The sequence below is a fragment of the Oratosquilla oratoria genome, chromosome 40, assembly GCF_046742065.1.
Source record: "Oratosquilla oratoria isolate Oo_2021 chromosome 40, ASM4674206v1, whole genome shotgun sequence".
Lineage (NCBI taxonomy): Eukaryota > Metazoa > Arthropoda > Malacostraca > Stomatopoda > Squillidae > Oratosquilla > Oratosquilla oratoria.
Genome location: NC_134816.1, coordinates 9,659,376 through 9,677,487, shown reverse-complemented (window position 1 = coordinate 9,677,487; position 18,112 = coordinate 9,659,376). Strand labels below are relative to the sequence as shown.

The following is an 18,112-nucleotide window of genomic DNA, read 5'->3' as shown; positions in this document are numbered from 1 at the left end:
CATTAAAGGAGCCAATACTAAGCCCTGTGGGACGCCACTTATCATATCTTCCCAGTTCGAGTTCTTGTCTCTAATTGCCACTCATTTTTCTCCCACTCAAGAAATCTTTCATACATTCCAGTAGCTTACCTTGTATTCCTCCTATTTTATGTGGTACTTTGTCAAAAGCCTTCTGCAAGTCCAAGAAGGTGTAATCTGCCCAACCATCTCGTTATATTTCTATAAGTTCGTGGTACAGGATCTTCTACTTCTAAATCCAAATTGTTAAGGGTTTAGTATTTTATTTTCTTCCAAATATTTAATCCATTTGTTCCTAATAACCTTTATAATGTTTTTGCAACTGTGCATGTAAGGGATATCAGTCTGAAATTTGTAGGATTTTGTTTCCTCCTTTATATATTGGTACGATGTTTGCATTTTTCCAATCTTGCAGTACCTTTCCTTCTTTGAGTGAGAAATCTATTATCTTGTATAATTTGTCCGTTAGTTCATCTATACACTCTTTCAATATCCAATTTGCAATTCCATCCGGTCCATGTGATTTCCTAACATATAGGTTTTTTATTTCATCTCTTATTTCTTTCTGTGATACCTTTATTTCTTTCATTTTGGGGGATCTTTCTCATTTTCCATCTTTCCAAATTTGTGAACTCTCAATTGTAAAAACAGACTTGAAATGTTTGATCATAACTTCAGCCTTTTCCATGTCATCTATATATTCTTTATCTCCTTCACGATGGTTTCATTTGGTGATACTCATGCCCTTTCTACAAAGATGCTGCACTTTGCAATGACGAGTACATTGGCCACACAGCTCAAACTTTGTCTCAAAGGCTTACATTTCATTTGCAAATTGGTGCAATAAAATCACATATTTCAAAAGTACACAAGATAAACATATTGCAGGAAGTTTTGAACAATAATACTTTGATTTTAGCACAGAACACCAACAAGAGAAAATTAAAATGCTTGGAAGCCGTATTAATATGGAATTACCTACCAACAATCAATGATGATGATTGATATGGTTTAACATCACACATTCCCCCTTATCGGGAGGCTAGGACGGTGCCCCTCACAAAGCTTTGTAGCGTGGAATTTAATGAACCATGTCCTTGGTTCAACTTTGCTGGTGGCAGGATTCGAACTGCCCTCACCTTGACCTTCACCGCAAGTAACGACGCCCTAACCCGCTCAGCCAGTGAGCTTCCAATTAATAATAAACTAAATATGTGTGGAACCCTGGAGTTGTTAGGGGCATCGCACAGAGCACCAAGAAGAAATTAAACTGAATACCTTTCCTAGTTTATTTTGTACATTGTATATATAATCATGATTTGTTTATTCAAAATAAAGTTACCAGAAGATGCCTAAAGCATAGGCAAAATGTTGTAATGTATTTGTTTTCATTTCCAAATTCACTATGGTTTCATTTGGTGATATTGTGTTCTCCCTTCCTCCCACAGAAAAGAAAATAGCGAGGACAGAAAGTTTAACCCCTTCGATATGATGACGCCTATGTAGGCGTCATGAGGAGCGAGTGGGTACGCGAGGATGCTGATGTCGGCGTTTTGATTATATATATTGTAGTTGTACCTGCGCAACCCCCATACTCTGTAAACTGAAGAATCCTTATTCTATATAGCAAAGAGGCTTGTGGCATTCCCACATATATTGGTGCAGTTGTCCTTGGCCAATGTGCACAGGAGTGGAGGGTTCATCCCTACATTGGAGATTAGCTACAGCACCAGATATCCAGGGCGGAAGAGAATAAATTTTCATATTCCCTTCCTTGATGAATATCCTCTGATCACCTGCAGCATTGGAAGAATTCAACTTAGATGAATTGGCAATAGGCAATGGAAAAATCTCCACCAAACCAGTCTCGGTAGAAGAACTGATGTTGAGAACCTCTTGCCTATCATACAATGATACATTACCAGTTAGAGCCATGTCATGCACTGATATCATTTGATTCGGATCCATTGGCAAATCTTAAGCCACGTCCACACGGTCAAGCTGTGCCTGGCAGGGCAAAGTCTGCAGTCTATGCCCGCTTAACCCATTAAACTCCGATGACAAGATGTCTTGTCATTTGGTCAAATAAAAACAAAAAATCATAATAAAACAACAAAATGTTTGATGATCAAACAGCACCAGAAAAATATGACGTCGTCAGTCCTCCTCCTCCTCGAGGAGGAGGAGGACTGATGACGTCATATTTTTCTGGTGCTGTTTGATCATCAAACATTTTGTTGTTTTATTATGATTTTTTGTTTTATTTGACCAAATGACAAGACATCTTGTCATCGGAGTTTAATGGGTTAAGATGTCCACACAGCTGCCTGTGGTGGTTGGAGGGTAGTCGGACGCCAGCAGTTGTTGTGAGTGAGTGGTTCATTACGGTAAGATCACCATGGTGCGCTCCATACTTCGAAAGAAGATAGCACTATATTCTATCATAATTGGTGCCTGCATTAAAAAGAAAAACAAGAGACCACAGAGACGTGTCTGGTGCCGGGAGTGGTTGCAGAGATGTGAAAGAATGGGTAGCTCTGTGACAATCCTACGTGAATTGCATGAGGAAAATGAAACTTTGTTCCGCAATTACGTGCGGATGGACATAAACAGTTTTTATATTCTTGTATCGAAAGTGGAGAGCTATATTCAGAGGCAAGAGACAAATATGAGGCAAAGCATTACACCAGCAGCCCGTTTGTCTCTATTTCTGTAATCAAAACACCTTACATTCCACAGACATTCATGTGATTTATATATATCAATTGAAGTTATAGTGTCTTGTCGTGACCAATATGCACTAGCACTCGGTGTGGACATGGTGTACTAATAACGTGGTAGTCAGTGGATCTGCCTACACCTTACCTCATGCATTTGGCAGTGACGGAAGACCTCCATCCACTGCCCTCTATTGGCGCCGGGAGCGGACAGTTTGATGGTTTGCCCGCTGAAACTGCTCATACAAGGGCAAAGCCTTCATGCCCAACGGACACTGCTCGACCGTGTGGACGTGGCTTAAGGAAATAAAAAGATAGTAGTGTATAAAAGAGGGCTTTTGCCATTGGGCGATTGAGCGAGCAATTAATTGGCGGTCTGTACTGAGCGGGTTTGCTAACTTTGCTCGCACCTCACCTCGTACGTTTGGCAGCGATGTCAGCCCTCCATCCATCCACTGCCTGCAAATGGTGCCGGAAACGGACAGTTTGATGGTTTGCCCGATGAAATTGCCCGTTGTCGAGCAAAGCCCTCGTGCCCGGCGGGCAGTGCTCGACCATGTGGACGTGGCTTTACACAAGTGTATTGTGGGTTTGCCCCTAACAATTGAACTTCGAATGGCCACTGGGAGATCAGCACTGGTATGAGAAGAGCATCTCATGTGGTGTAGCAATGGTGGCTGTGCAGAGCAGAGATCTAATTGAATGAAGAGTATCAGGCAGCACTGTTTCCCATTGACATTCTTGAAGGTTCTTGGATCCAGAGCAAGGGTTATGTGCTTGTAGATCAGTGGTTCCCAAACTATCTTACCTGATGCCCCCTTTTTGCTTCCAGTAGACCCACACGCCCCCACTCCTCTTTTGTTCATGTGAAATGATTCTTGCATTTATTTCTTAGCATTGTTCAGGAAAACTGATTTCTGTTTGTATTAAATCTTAATAATGAAAGCCACTCAAACAAATAATAGTACATTCTAGACATTTTTCTAAGTAACTAAAAATGAAATATTTGGTTCAAAGGGAACGAAAAAAAAATTAACATTAGCAAATCGGCAAAATTTACTTACAATTTTAAGAATAGATAATTTGAAAACGTGGCATATAATATTTGGAAAGACTCATGAGACAAAGGCAGTTTATGAACTAATTTAGTGAGATGGATGCTGCTGCTTCTTCCTCACAAGATTAGAAATTCTAGGATTGAAGTATTGGGAGTTTGTGACGAGTCCTTTAGTGGCGTCAGTATAATTGATATTGGTGTCATGTCCAAAACATGTAAGGAGAACTAGCTTAAAAGAAAACAGGTTGGAGTGACTACTATGATTATACTTTGCATGTATGTAATGACAGTTATTTGTTCTTTGAAAGATTTTATTATTCTAATTAAACAAATATTTTTGAGCAGATGACTTCACACCCCCCTTGTATCCTCCTCACGCCTCCTAGGGGGGTGCGCCCCCTAGTTTGGGAACCACTGTTCTAGATTATAACATTATACCTTTCACATTGCCCATTCCCTTGAGGATTATAGGGTGTCATTTGACTAGTGGCAATGCCTAGATTGTGCAAGAATTCACATAGATCCTTGGCCATAAATGAGGATCCATGATCAGAATGCAGGTAGGAACGCATACCAAATATTGCAAAAATCTGATTTAGGGAATGGATTATAGTATCAGCAGTAATGTTCCGACAGGCAAATGGAAAATGAGAATACACATCTACCACCATGAGCAAGCATATAGCAGTTTCTGGAATTCATGGGTAGAGGCCCCTTGAAGTCCAAACTAAGATGTTCAAAGGGCTGTGTGGCCTCGATAATGGGAGTTTGGTGCAGTCTGTAGAACTAAGGCTTCAATTGGGCACACTGAAGGCATTCAGAGCACACCTTTCTCACATCTTCCACGAATTTAGGAATATTTCTCACTTAGACAAAATGAGCAAGTCTTGTTGCACCAAGATGGTAAAGTCAGCATGGAGCTCAGACAGTTTCTCGTTACTGACAGTAGCTCCACAGTGAGCACGTGAGAGTGTCAGCAGCAATGTTATATTCACCTGGATGGTACATGATGTCATAGTTGTAGCACCCCAACTTGATCCTCCATTGATGAATTTTATCATTCTTGATTTTTCCAAGCTGATTCATATGGAACATACAAGCTGACAACCTGTTGGTCCATAACTAAGGTAAAACATCATCCTGTAAAGTAATGAGACCACCTCTTTATTAATTCCACAATTGTACATGCCTCCTTTTCTACTCCAGTGTTTGCATTCAGTAGGTGTGAGGATGTGAAAGAAAAAGACAACTGGATGGCCTGCCTGATTCAGAGTAGCAGCATGGCTGTATGAGAGGCATCAGTCTTAGCTACCAAAGGAATAGTTTCCTCAATAGAGTGCACAACAACCTTCCTAATCTCTTCTTTGAGATTGTCAATGGCTTTCTGGGCCTCAGAGGAAAAGTGTCAGTGGCAACAAGAGGTCTAATCTTGTCAGAGAATCGGGAAACCTACTGTGAATAATAGGAAAACATACCAATAACACGGCGCAAGGAAGTACGGTCTTTAGGGATCGGTCATTCCTTTGATGGACATTAACTGTTCAGAATCTGGTTTGAGAGAGCCATGGGTTATTGTGTAACCAAGGAAATATATTGATTTTGTAGAAATGATAGACTTAGTTTCGTCGAAAGTAAGGTTGTGGAACTGGGCAGCCTCTTGAAATTTTGCGACGTCACCTTGCTTTGACCTTTTCAAGAGTACTGGTGCCCTGCCCATGGTCTTTGTGGGGTATGCTGGTGGGAGGAGTTGCCAAATGTCTCTATAAACACAATTCTGTAGCAAAAAATTAAATAGCTATAGAAATGTTGACACTATTTCAATATACAGAATGTTTTTTATGCAATGGGGTTGCCAGAGGTTACCAATATTTTATCTATTTTATGCTGTATAAAAAAAATAGAAACCAAATACAGTTGTATAACTTTGTATGAGTGGTGCCACCATCATGGAGATTCTTTTGAAATGTTTACCTAAAATTTGCTCATGTACCAGAATTTTTCGAATGATCGCTGGTGATGCTCCCTTAATGGTCTGTCCATAGTCAACAACCAATCTCTTTCAGTGGCGCTCATTCAACACAACAAGAATTTGCACCCTCCATGGAGATGTGCTCTCCTCAATAACACCATCATGTGGCATCTTGTTAATTTCAGACCTTATGAACTTCTTATCATCCCCAAACCTCTGAGATTTTATTGCAATGGGTTTGCAATGGGGAGCAAGATTTGAAAAGAGATGAAGCGTATCCACAAAGCAGACAGTACACTGCAAGTGGCAGGGTTTGAAATATTTAGATATTTATTGGATCCGCTGAAGTCCACAGTAACATTAGAGTGCTGGCTCATGAAGTCTTGACCAAGAATAACATCACAGCACAAGTCTGGCAGCACAGGATGGCAAAGAAGATACTAGTTACACTGGTAAGCACTAAATTGGAATACACAGTGTCTCTGTGGACACCTAGTACAAAAAAAAAAAAAATCAAAGAGCAAAGACAAAGATGGTACCAACACTGCAAGTTGACATATGAACAAAGATTGGACAAACTAAACTTATCAACTCTGAAAAAAAAAAAAAAAAAAAAAAAAAAATTCAAAGAGCAACGACAAAGATGGTACCAACACTGCAAGTTGACATATGAACAAAGATTGGACAAACTAAACTTATGAACTCTAGAAAGAGGTGATTTGATAACCATCTGTAGAATTATGAAAGGGATGGAAATCCTTGATAGGGATGACCTACTATAATGATCTGGAAGAAGAAGAAGAAGAAGAAGAAGAAGAAGAAGAAGGAGAGAGAGAGAGAGAGAGAGAGAGAGAGAGAGAGAGAGAGAGAGAGAGAGCTTTCCATGAAACAAATTGCATGGGGGGGTGGAGAGAGGGGGTCACCGATTTAATGAAGCGGCCTTGCTGTGGATGTGCTGTGTCTTGTGACACTGCTTCTGACCCATGGCAGTGGACAAGGTGCAGGGATGACCCGTCATCCAGGAGGTGCTAAGATGAGAGGGAGGGTGGAGGGGTGTGGAGTGTATTCAGGGATGGAATGGGTGGGAATGATTTTATGCCTTTTCCTTTTTGGCTACCTCTCTTGTAAGGGGGAAAAAGCCTTGGTATATGTATGTGTATGTAAGAAAGAACTGGATGTGGAAATATACAACTGTGGGTCACTACGAGCATAGCTCTCCTCCCGCAAAATACAACTAGGTAAATACAGAAAGCCTTGTATTGTAGTAGCGCTCACCCTTCAGACTGATGTCAACCATGCAACGTCCCTTCAAAGGAGACATAAGTGATGAAGTGAACAACCTTCAACTTGTGCTTCTTGGCATAGCTATGAGAGATGAAAGAATCAGAGTTCCCAGTGTTGATAAGAGCAGTTGCTTCATTATTACCAATCAAAACATACACAGTAGTTTGCCATAGTCATCCCAGGGAAGAAGTAGAGATGTCAGCCAGCATAGAAGACTGAGTGGGTGCAGAAACAGAAAATGTAGTAGAACGGCACACCTTGGCAAAGTGTCCCTGCTTATTATAGTTATGACAAGTGACATTTCCTGCAGGGCACTGTCCATGACTGTAACAGGGACCACCACAGAAATAGCATCAGGACTTTGAATTGGTAGCTGCACAGGTCCTTTCAGTAGAATAAGCAGTTTCAAATGTTGCAGCAGCACAGGTCCTATCATAGATGTAACCAGACTAGGATATAGCACCAGCACGTACACCAGAGACGGGAAAATGAGAATAAGACTCTGAGGTCTTCTGAGCAACATCAAGTGCCCTGGCTTGATTAATAGCCATACTCTGATCCAAAGTTTTGTTTACAAGCAATCACTGTCTGATTGCATGAGAGCAAGCCATAGATGAAAAAATCCTGTATGTAATCATCCCAATTCTGTGAAACAGTAGCAGCCTTAAAGTTAGAATCCTTGCTGAGCAGCTGAAGCTCTTGTAGGTACTCGTCTATTGTCTCCCCTTCGTGCTGCCTATGAGTAGCTAACACAGGTCTCACAAACACTTAATTTTTGGACTTGACATAGAGGTCTTTGAGAAGATCTATGGCTGAATCATAGGTAGTGCAGTCTGCAATGTAACCATATATGCTTGGAGAGATAAAATTGATCATGTATCCAGCTTGTTAGGATTAAGGCTTGCAATGGATTCCAGGAATGCAGGGAAAGTACAATTCCAGTGATTCCATTCTCGTGCAGCAGTAGGCGAGTTGAGAGATACATCAAGGTATTTAGGTCTCAGGAATTTATCCATCATCAGATGAGATCCAGCTTCTTAGTCGAATAAATTGTTGTATTTATATAAGAGTCAATGTCTTTTACTCTAGGCTTTATTCAACTAACAAAACATCAATACAGTCTGAAAACAAAACAGAAACAATATAAGTAAACATACGCATTCTAATCAGGTTAACATGCACAATTTATTATAAGTAGACAAAATAATGTAGTGTAACCCATCAGGCAATCATGCATATAAAGTTACATGAAGATTAGTTCATCACATCAACAACACAATATACACCCTCAAAGGTATTTGTGGGAAAACCCCATTCCAGCCATGACATTTTTCAGGAGTATGGGACTGCTTGGCCAGACAGTCTAGGGAATGACAATAACAACACCTTGCCCTACTCTGTCTGGACCCTTAATAACCTGTCATTGGGATGGCTGGAACCTCCCTCGGTGACCTCTGGAAGAGATTGTCCTTTCCCAAACCAAGGGTGTGTCCAGCCACAAGCTTAACAAAAACAAAATCATGTGGGAAAAAGTCCCAGCCAACACCATGATACTGAAAAATGACAGCAACATGTCAATTATGATAACCAAGAATCTTGATGTCTGATGCACTAAATCTGAAACCTCACATGTAAAACAGTTACCTGTATGTAGTGATCCTGCAAGATAGCAAAGCTGCCCATTTTCAAAACCCATCAACCATTCACCTCCATTACAAAGAGCAGCTTTGAAAAGTCTCACTCAATCTCGGGACTAGCCCCAAGATCTCTCTTTATCAACTTCAACTGTATTTCTTACACTTTTCACATGGAGAACTGACAACTGGCAATTACTCGCCTCTCCCTACCACTTTTAGCCAGTGACGTAGAAACAGTACCACACTGATAAAACCCAAACCCAAAGTTTCTTTCCAGAGATCTGTGGAAGGTTCCAAGGACTGCTCCCAGCCACTGTGGAGCTGCAGCTTTTCCACTTTGTGAAACTTGGGGCAACAACTGATAGATTATTCCAGTTTTATCCCTATATTAAACTGTGAGGCTACCCTTTCAGCAACGAGTCCTTTCTAAACAATTATTTGTTGATTTATCTTGGTTAAATGAACACAGATTTATTCAACTCTGTGATGGGTCTTTGGTAGAAAAAGGGCTCATTTGTGATAGATTAGTATCAAGTACTTTCTGAAAATCCATACAGACTCCAATCTGCACTTTTGAACTATTCATACAGCAGTTTAAAATATGAAAAAATTATATGTAAATTAGAAAGAAAATGAAACTTGGAATAGGAAAAATATCAAAGAGACCAAAAGAAAGGTGCTTAAGAAAGTGAGAAGCAGAGAGAGAGATGGAGAGAAGGGGAAAGTGAGAAGGGGAGAAGGGGAGAGAGAGAGAAGGAGAGAAGGGGAGAGAGAGAAGGAGAGAAGGGGAGAGATAGAAGGAGAGAAGGTGAGAGACAGAAGGAGAGAAGGGGAGAGACAGAAGGAGAGAAGGGGAGAGAGAGAAGGAGAAGGAGAGAGAGAGAGAAGGAGAGAAGGGGAGAGATAGAAGGAGAGAGATAGAAGGAGAGAAGGGGAGACACAGAAGGAGTAACAGAAGGAGAGAAGGTGGGAAGAGAGAGGGAGAGAAGGAGAGAAGGGGAGAGATAGTGATAGATAGAGAGAAGGGGAGAGATAGTGATAGATAGAGAGAAGGGGAGAGATAGTGATAGATAGAGAGAGGAAAGACAGAGATAGAGAGAGGGAAAGTGTGTGCATGAGAGAGAGAGAGAGAGAGAGAGAGAGAGAGAGAGAGAGAGAGAGAGAGAGAGAGAGAGAGAGAGAGAGAGAGAGAGAGAGAGAGAGAGAGAGAGAGAGAGAGAGAGAGAGAGAGAGAGAGAGAGAGAGAGAGAGAGAGGGGGGGGGGGCAAGACATGGATGTAGAGACAGGGCAAGGAAGAGGGAGAGAGAGAGTTGAAGAGGGAGTGAAAGGGTGTTGTAGTGGGAGTAGGAAAGGGTGATCAGGAGGGAGGGAGGGAGAGAAAGAGAGAGACAGAGAAGGAGAGGGAGGGGGAATTTACCTGAGAGATATTAGCCCTTTGGTTATTGGCCAGGTTGGTGTTGGCTGCTGTGCACTGGTAGCTGCCACCTTGTTTGACCCCAATGCTGTACAAAACCAAGTTGCCCTGACCAGATATTTCCACTTTGCCAGGCTCAAGTTTCACTGCCTTCCACTCAGTATGGACATCACTTGCATTAGCTGAGACAGAGTTCAATGTTATCAATTATTTAATTTCCCAGGAAATTATATACTCACTAAATTGCACTTATGGGTAAACTATATTGACTATTGTGAGGAAAGTTATATTTTAATCAATATTCATTCAAGGGTTAATTATCTCATGTCTGTACTTATATGAGGAATAATGATATTTTCATGAATTAATATATTTTGATCTAAATGAAGTATTAATTTTCAAATGTCCTATGATTATTTGCACTTGACACTTCAAGTGTACTAAGTATAAGACTAACTGCTTTCAATGGACAACAAATAACTCCACACATGTAAAGATCCTAACATCCTAACTTATACATCGGGTCACCACGAGCATAGCTCCCCTCCCGTATATTACAACTAGGTAAATCAGTAGAAAGACAGAGAGAGAAAATCATAACAGAGGTCAATAACAGCCTTCACTTCAAAACAACTGATTAACCCAGTCCTGTGGTACCTTTCCTTCTTTGAGTACTTAATTATATTGCATATTTTGTCTGTCAACTCCTCTATGCATTCTTTCAGTATCCAATTTGCAATTCCATCAGGACCATGTGATTTTCTAACATCAAGGTTTTTTATTTGGTCTCCGATTTCCTTCTGTGTTAGTTATTTCTTTCATTGGGGAATTTCTCTCTATTCCCTCACAGTTAGGTGAATTTTCAATTGTGAATACCGATTTGAAATGAGTGCTCATAATTTCAGCCATTTCTAGTTCTTCTGTATATTCATAATTTCCCTGGCACAGCTTTTCCATTTCTTGTTTGTTTTTTAGTTTACCATTTACATACCTGTAAAATAGTTTAGGTTGTTCCTTGCATTTTTCTATTATGTCTCTTTCATAGTTTCTATTTTCATTTCTGCATATTTTTCACATAATCATTTCTTAGTATGTTTGCCATTTACTTTTTTTTTTTTCCATCTTTTCCAAACTTTGTCCCTTTTATCCTTAGCTTCATTACATTTTTTGTTGTACCAGTTCTTTATGTATACTCTTCATTGCTTGTGGTACATATTTGTTCACTCCCTCATTATAAATTTCTTTTAGTACATTCCATTTCTCTTCCATCCTTGCTTCTTCATTTAGGAATTTTTCCCAGTTTGCATTACAAAAGAATTTTCAGAGTTCCTCAAAATTCATTTTGTTTTAGTCCTCCTTTTCTGTTTCTCATTTCTTCTTAAGTCCATTTGCTCTTTTAGTTCAAATTCTATTAATACATACATACATACATACATATACCAAGGCTTTTTCCCCCTTACAAGGGAGGTAGCCAAAAAGGAAAAGGCATAAAATCATTCCCACCCATTCCATAGAGTGAGAAATGAGGAGGTGAGGAGAAGAACTGGGGTGGAAAGGGAGTTGGGAGATAGGGTTGATGAAAGAGTATTAGGATGGTTTGGACACATGGAAAGAATGAGTGAAGAAAGACTAGTAAAAGAGGTATGGAAGGCAGATGTGGAGGGAGTGAACATGATGGGACGTCCTAGGATGAGGTGAATGGATGGGGTGAAGGGGGCTTTGGGGAAGAGGGGAATGTCTGTTGAGGAAGGACGGGAGATGACAGAAGATAGGGGTGAATGGAGAATGGTTGTGTATGGAGGATGTTGTGATGCATGAGGTGGAATGGGCGGGGGGATGGGGGGGTGAGGTAGTATGTGTGAGCAAAATTTGACGCAGCCCGAAGGGATTTCTCCCCGTCTTCTCCTTTTATGCATGGGGGGACGGAGAGGGGTGTCGCTGATTTAATGAAGCGTCCTTGCTGTGGATGTGCTATTAATACATGATCACTCTTTCCTATTAGAGTTTTATATTCAATTCTGTCCACAATTTCAGGTTTTGACAAAGTATTAAATCCAGTCTCGATGATTCTTCTTTGTTTCTGTATCTGGTATTTTCTTTTATCCACTGAGTCATTGTGTATTCAATGGTCATATAGAGTAGTATGTTGCCCTAAAGGTCTTCTCCACCCTTCATTGTCATTTCTTCCCAATATATTTCTTTTGAATTAAAGTCACCCATAATTACTTTCTTTCAGTACATTAGTTAGTTTATATTTTGTATCTTCCAACAGTTTGGAATTATTGCTTTCTGTCTAGGACTGTGTTTTGGGGGGCACACACACTACTACATGTTTTCTACTTTTCATGTAATTGCTTTCAACTTTTATCATAATTGATTCTACCTTGTTTTTTCCTTCTGTTATCTTTGTCACATTTATGTCTTTCCTAGTCAGAAGTACTACTTCCCCACCCTGTTTTTCCTTTCTATTCTTTGTCTAACAGTTATATAGACCTTGTCCCACAGTATTTGGTGGTAGAGTACTTTTTAATTAGTTTCTACTATTCCCATTATGTCTGGTTTTTCTAATGCCAGATAGTCATTTTATTCATTTAGTCCTGAAATCATTCCATGTTAGTAAAGGCTAACTTTAATTTTTTCCTTTCTCATATTTTTTCATCTACTTTGTTTCCTTTTTCTTGACATACCATTTTCTCAGCCTCAGGTCCACCACTCTCCAAAAAATATCATTCTTTTCAGTCTCAGTTCTCTTTTCATTTTTTTCATTTGCTTCATTTCTTAAGTTCCTTTTCTTTCTCATTTTCTTCATCACTCATTTCTTTTTTTATCCATACATTTTTGTAAAGTTCATTATTTGCTAGTTTTGTTGTTCTAGATTTTGTTGTTCCTCTGCAATAATTTGTGACCTAACATTTTGTAATGTTCATTATTTGCTAGTTTTGTTCTTCTAGATTTTGTTGTTCCTCTGCAATCATTTGTGACCTAAGTTTTACTTTTAGTGGCCTATATATTTTTCTTTTGAGTATCTTCCTATTCTATATGTCTTCTCAATTTCTTTATCCATACTATGTCCTTCCTCTTGAATCTATTTTAGAATATCTTTAGCAATCTCTTTCTTTTTTTCTCTTTGATATCTAGGAACATCATGTTTCTCTTTAATACTATATATTACAATGCATCTTTTTTATCCACTGTGTCCCTGACCAAATTACCTTTCGCTTTAATTACTTGGATTACCGTTTTCTTAGCATTTTCCTTGACCTGTTGCCCCACAACTTCTTTAAAAGATAATTTTTTACTTTCCTGTTCTACTTTCCACTGTTTCTTTATTTCTTGTAAGTCATTTTCTTTGATCTTCTCTTCCACTTTCTCGGTCACTGCCTGGATTTGATCCTACATCTCTCTCTTTAATGCCTCGTTCCTATTCATATCTTCATTTCTCAATCATTCTCTCCCTTTATCCTATTTAGTTCCTTTTTCAGCTCATCTATTTCCCTGTTATTTTCTTCATTGGCCCTCCTTAATAGGGCTACCTCTTCGTACATAATTTTATATTCACTTTAGAGTTTGATTATTTCATCTAACAAGTTGTTGATTTCCCTATTTCTCATTATATTTTTAAACCTGGGTTCTCTTTCCATTTCTATCCTTCTATACACAATTCCACTCTGACAAAACCAGAAAATATTTTTTTTTTATCAAACCTTTGGTACATCTTTAGTGTTTTGTTCAGGCATGTCCTTTAGGGGATCACTCCCAAAGGCAATTCGACCCTACTTTCGTCTAGGCTTTTTTTTTTTTTTTTTTGTCCCTTAGCTTTCCGTTTTTTTCTTACATTTTTTTGAGTAACTGACCGAGAAAAAAATATACATATATATATATATATATATATATATATATATATATATATATATATATATATATATATATATATATAGATATATATATATATATATAAAGACACAAAGACGGTTACATTATTGGTCACTTGTATACTTCTCCCTTCTTGTTTTTGTAAACAACTTGAGTTGGTTCCAAATTTGTCTGTCAGTGAAGCACTGCTTAGTGCTTCGGAGCTTGTTTTCCATACGTCTTACTTCAACCACTGCTAGAATGTGTCAAGATAAAATGCTTGAGAAGTATGGTAGGGGTTACTTAGGTGGATAGAGTGAGAAATGAGAGGAGGAGAGTGGAGGTGAAAAAGGAGTTGGGAGATAGGGTTGATGAGTTTTGGGATGGTTTGGACACATGGAAAGTATGAATAAAGTAAGATTAGTAAAAGAAGTATGTAAGACTGAGGTGGAGGGAATGAACATGAGGGGTCAACCAAGGATGAAATGGATGGATGGGGTAAAAGTGTTGTTGTGAAAGAGGGAGATGTCTGTTGAGGAAGGGAGAAGACAGAAGATAGGGGTAAGTGGAGAGTGATTGTGTATGGATGATGCTGTGATGCATGGAGGGGAGTGGGTGGGGGATGGGGGGATTAGAGAGTATATGATATTCTGACACAGCCCAAAGGTATTTCCCCCCACTTCTCTTTTTATGCATAAGGGACGGAAAGGAGGAGGGGTCACCAATAAAATGAAGCGGTTTTGCTGTGGATGTGCCGTGTCTTGCTCCATTGCTTCAGACCCAAGGCAATAGGTGAGACACAGGGATGAACCATCATCCAGGAGAAGCCAAGAAAAGAGGGAGGAAGGGATGGTGAATAGGAGTGAAGTATGTGGGGATGAAATGGGTGGGAGTGGATTTATGCCTTTGACTTTAGTTACCTCCATTGTAAGGGAGAAAAAGCCCTTGGTGTATGTATGTACAAATCTTTGAGAAAAATTCTTTCTTTGTTGGAAAAAACTGTCTTCTGTCAATCATAAACCTTCATATCAATTGCGTTCCCCTCCTTTTCTGCTCACCATGAACCTTTATATAAATCAATAATTTCTCTTTTGGAAGAGTTGTTTTCAACCACCCCCTGCCACTGCCATTAAAATTTTCACACCAACCTGATCACTACTTACCTTTGTAAGCCCAGGTTATGGAGGGTTTAGGATATCCACTTGCAAAACATTCCAGGGTGACATCCTGACCTACTCTCATCTGGATGGCCTCAGTTGGGGAAAGGAAGAACAGAGGGGCATAGAAACCTTGGGAGTCAGACACTTGAACCTGTATACCACTGCTGTGCCGAGATTTCCCCGCAACTTGGTTATCTGCTTGGCACCTGAAAAACAAACTAAATTATATCCACATTCTCAAAGGTATAAAATACTGGCAGCTGAACATCATAAAAGATTTAATGCAATGAAGAAAGGTTTCCAAGCATGAGTTGGATGATAAAAAAGTGTTGATGAAGAAATGGTATATGGCAAAAATGTACTAAACCAATGGCAGCAGTATTTCATAAAACAGCTAAATGCACAAGGAACCAGCCAACCTGATATCATTCCAATAGATTGAATGAGTGAATGCAAGAAAAAATGGAAATGAAAATGAAATAGAGGAATCTACCCTAAGACAAATGTATAAAGGAACTAAGGAACAATAAAGTTCCAGTGTGATGAATCCTATAGGAACTGCTAAAAAGAGGAGGGGAATGGTTGGAGACTGAAGTTCAAAGAGTGATAGTAAAGATTTGGTGGGAAGAAGAGTTACCATGTTCATGGAGGAAAGGCATTATTACTTTTATACATAAATAAGGAAGCAAACAAGAGTGTCAGAACTACAGAGGGATAAGTCTATTGTGCATCTTCTAAAGTCATCACAAAAGTACCTCTAAAACAACTAACACCATATGCCAATGCAGTGATTTGGGAATACCAATGCAGATTCAGGCATAACAGTAAGGCAGATAATGGATTAAAACTATGAATAAAACAAGGAACTCTACTAGTTATCTATAGATTTTCATGAGGCATATTTGAAAGGAATTTGGAGTACCAGAGAAATTTATTTCCCTAATAATGGCATGCTTTGTAGACAGAAGATGTGCAGTGAAGAAAGAGGGACAGAAACTGAAGAATATGAAGTTATTAGTAGATTAAGGCAAGGGTGCCTTCAGTCACCAGTGCTATTCAACCTAATAATGGAAAAGTGGCAAGAGGAAGCCTAAACCTCCCAGGAGGAAGGTTGGATATAGGGAATTTTAGATTGTTAAATACTATAGGACAAGGTCTATACAACCACTGGATGAAAAATAGAATGGAGAAACATGGTGGAGGAGTCATGTTTTTGAACACCAAAAACTGATGCTATTCTCAAGAGACAAGCCAGAAAAGGGGCTTTTTTAGATCAAGTAACATGCTGGGGTAGCACCTATTTGATGATTGAACGCTTACTTGAACTAAAAACTTTCCTAGAGGATCTAGATAACCAGAATGTTTCATACATACATATACATACATATACCAAGGCTTTTTCCCCCTTACAAGGGAGGTAGCCAAAAAGGAAAATGCATAAAATCATTCCCACCCATTCCATTCCTGAATACACTCCACACCCCTCCACCCTCCCTCTTATCTTAGCACCTCCTGGATGACGGGTCATCCCTGCACCTTGTCCACTGCCCTGGGTCAGAAGCAGTATTGCAAGACACACACACACACACACTTCAACGAATGGACGGCTTAGAAGACGTTCTGAAGAAAATTGAAGTATTGTGGATCCCAACGCAAGGAGAAGTGCCTATTGTATTTACAGGGTGGGGGAAATTGCTCGTGGGGTAGTAGGAAAGTAGGGAAAGAGGAGAAGGGGAGGGATTACTGAGGGAAATGGAAGGAAATGAGGAAGGAGTAGACTTGGCCCAGACAGACAGGCGAAAGGTAAACAAACAGCCCCCCGACGACGATGAAATGTCTAATAAAAATGTAAAGATTAGAAGTATATATAAGAGCAATACAGTAGAAAGTGATGAGAATATTTTCCAGGGATTTAAAGAGGGTGGGGGTTGACACAAACCCCCCCCGACTGACAAGACTAGAAGAGAAGGTCGATAAGATGATCGAGGACTTGGAGCGTAGGTTCGGTCACGTTAACAATATTCTACAAAGGGTAGAAAAATTGGAAGATCTAGAGAAGGCGAACAAAAACTTAACTGATGAAATAGAAAACCTGAAAAGACAGTTAAAAGAAGTAAAGGTGGAGAATGAGGAATTGAAGAGGAATAGTAAAGAAAACAGAGAGGGATGGAAGTCGATAAAAGAAAACAGTAAAGTTGCATTTACTGATATAATTAAACAGCAAATGAGAGAACAAACTGAAGACTCAGTTATTAAAGTGATGAGACAGAAGGAGAATATAGTAAGAGACTTAGCTGACAAAAAGAAATGTATAATTATATTAGGAATGGAAGAGAAACATAACCCAGATAGAACCTCAAAAACCAATGAGGAAAATGAAAAAGTATGCAGTTTACTAAAACTAGTTCAGGAAGATGAACCAGAAATTATGAAGGAAATTGAGGAAAAATTCAGGCTCGGAAAGTATAGTACAGATATGACCAGACCAATTAAGATTAAATTCAGGTCACAAATGACGGCAGAGAATATCTTATCCAAAACAGGGAAACTAGCGACAAGTGAACAATATAAAAAGGTATGGATAAAAAGAGAAATGAATAAAGAGGAAGGAGAGGAAGAAAAGCAGAAAAGACTTGAAGCTAAGAAAAAAAACGACAGCAGAACGGAGTCAGAGAAAGAGAGATTCTATTGGAGAGTAGTGAATATGAAACTAAGGAAGTTCGACATACAAGAGAAAAACAAAAGGGAAACAGAGAACACAATGGAAGTGACAGAAAACTAAGAGTGTCTTATTACACAAATATAGATGGATTAATAACAGGATTGAATGAGCTGAATGATTATTTGAAAGAAAAAGAACCGGACATAATGGGAATTAGAGAAACAAAATTAAAAGGCCCACTACCACCCAACAGTGTAGGACATGATGCATATAATTATTGGATTAAAAGCAGAGAGAAAAAGGAAGGGGGTGGAGTTATGTTCCTGACTAAGGATATAAAC

The 18,112-nt window shown here is 39.3% G+C and overlaps 1 protein-coding gene across 6 annotated transcripts in view; it reads right to left on the bottom strand.

The window, feature by feature from the left end:
• The window catches only part of LOC143020634 (protogenin B-like), an 862,265-nt gene that overhangs the window by 264,584 nt on the left and 579,569 nt on the right, over window positions 1–18,112 (bottom strand). For all 6 annotated transcript variants that reach the window (XM_076177127.1, XM_076177126.1, XM_076177129.1 and 3 more), the window contains 2 exons: window positions 15,113–15,315; window positions 10,101–10,279 (listed from right to left, as the gene is read on the bottom strand). In XM_076177127.1, the coding sequence (XP_076033242.1) occupies window positions 10,101–10,279; window positions 15,113–15,315 (382 nt within the window). The remainder of the gene's footprint in view (window positions 1–10,100; window positions 10,280–15,112; window positions 15,316–18,112) is intronic.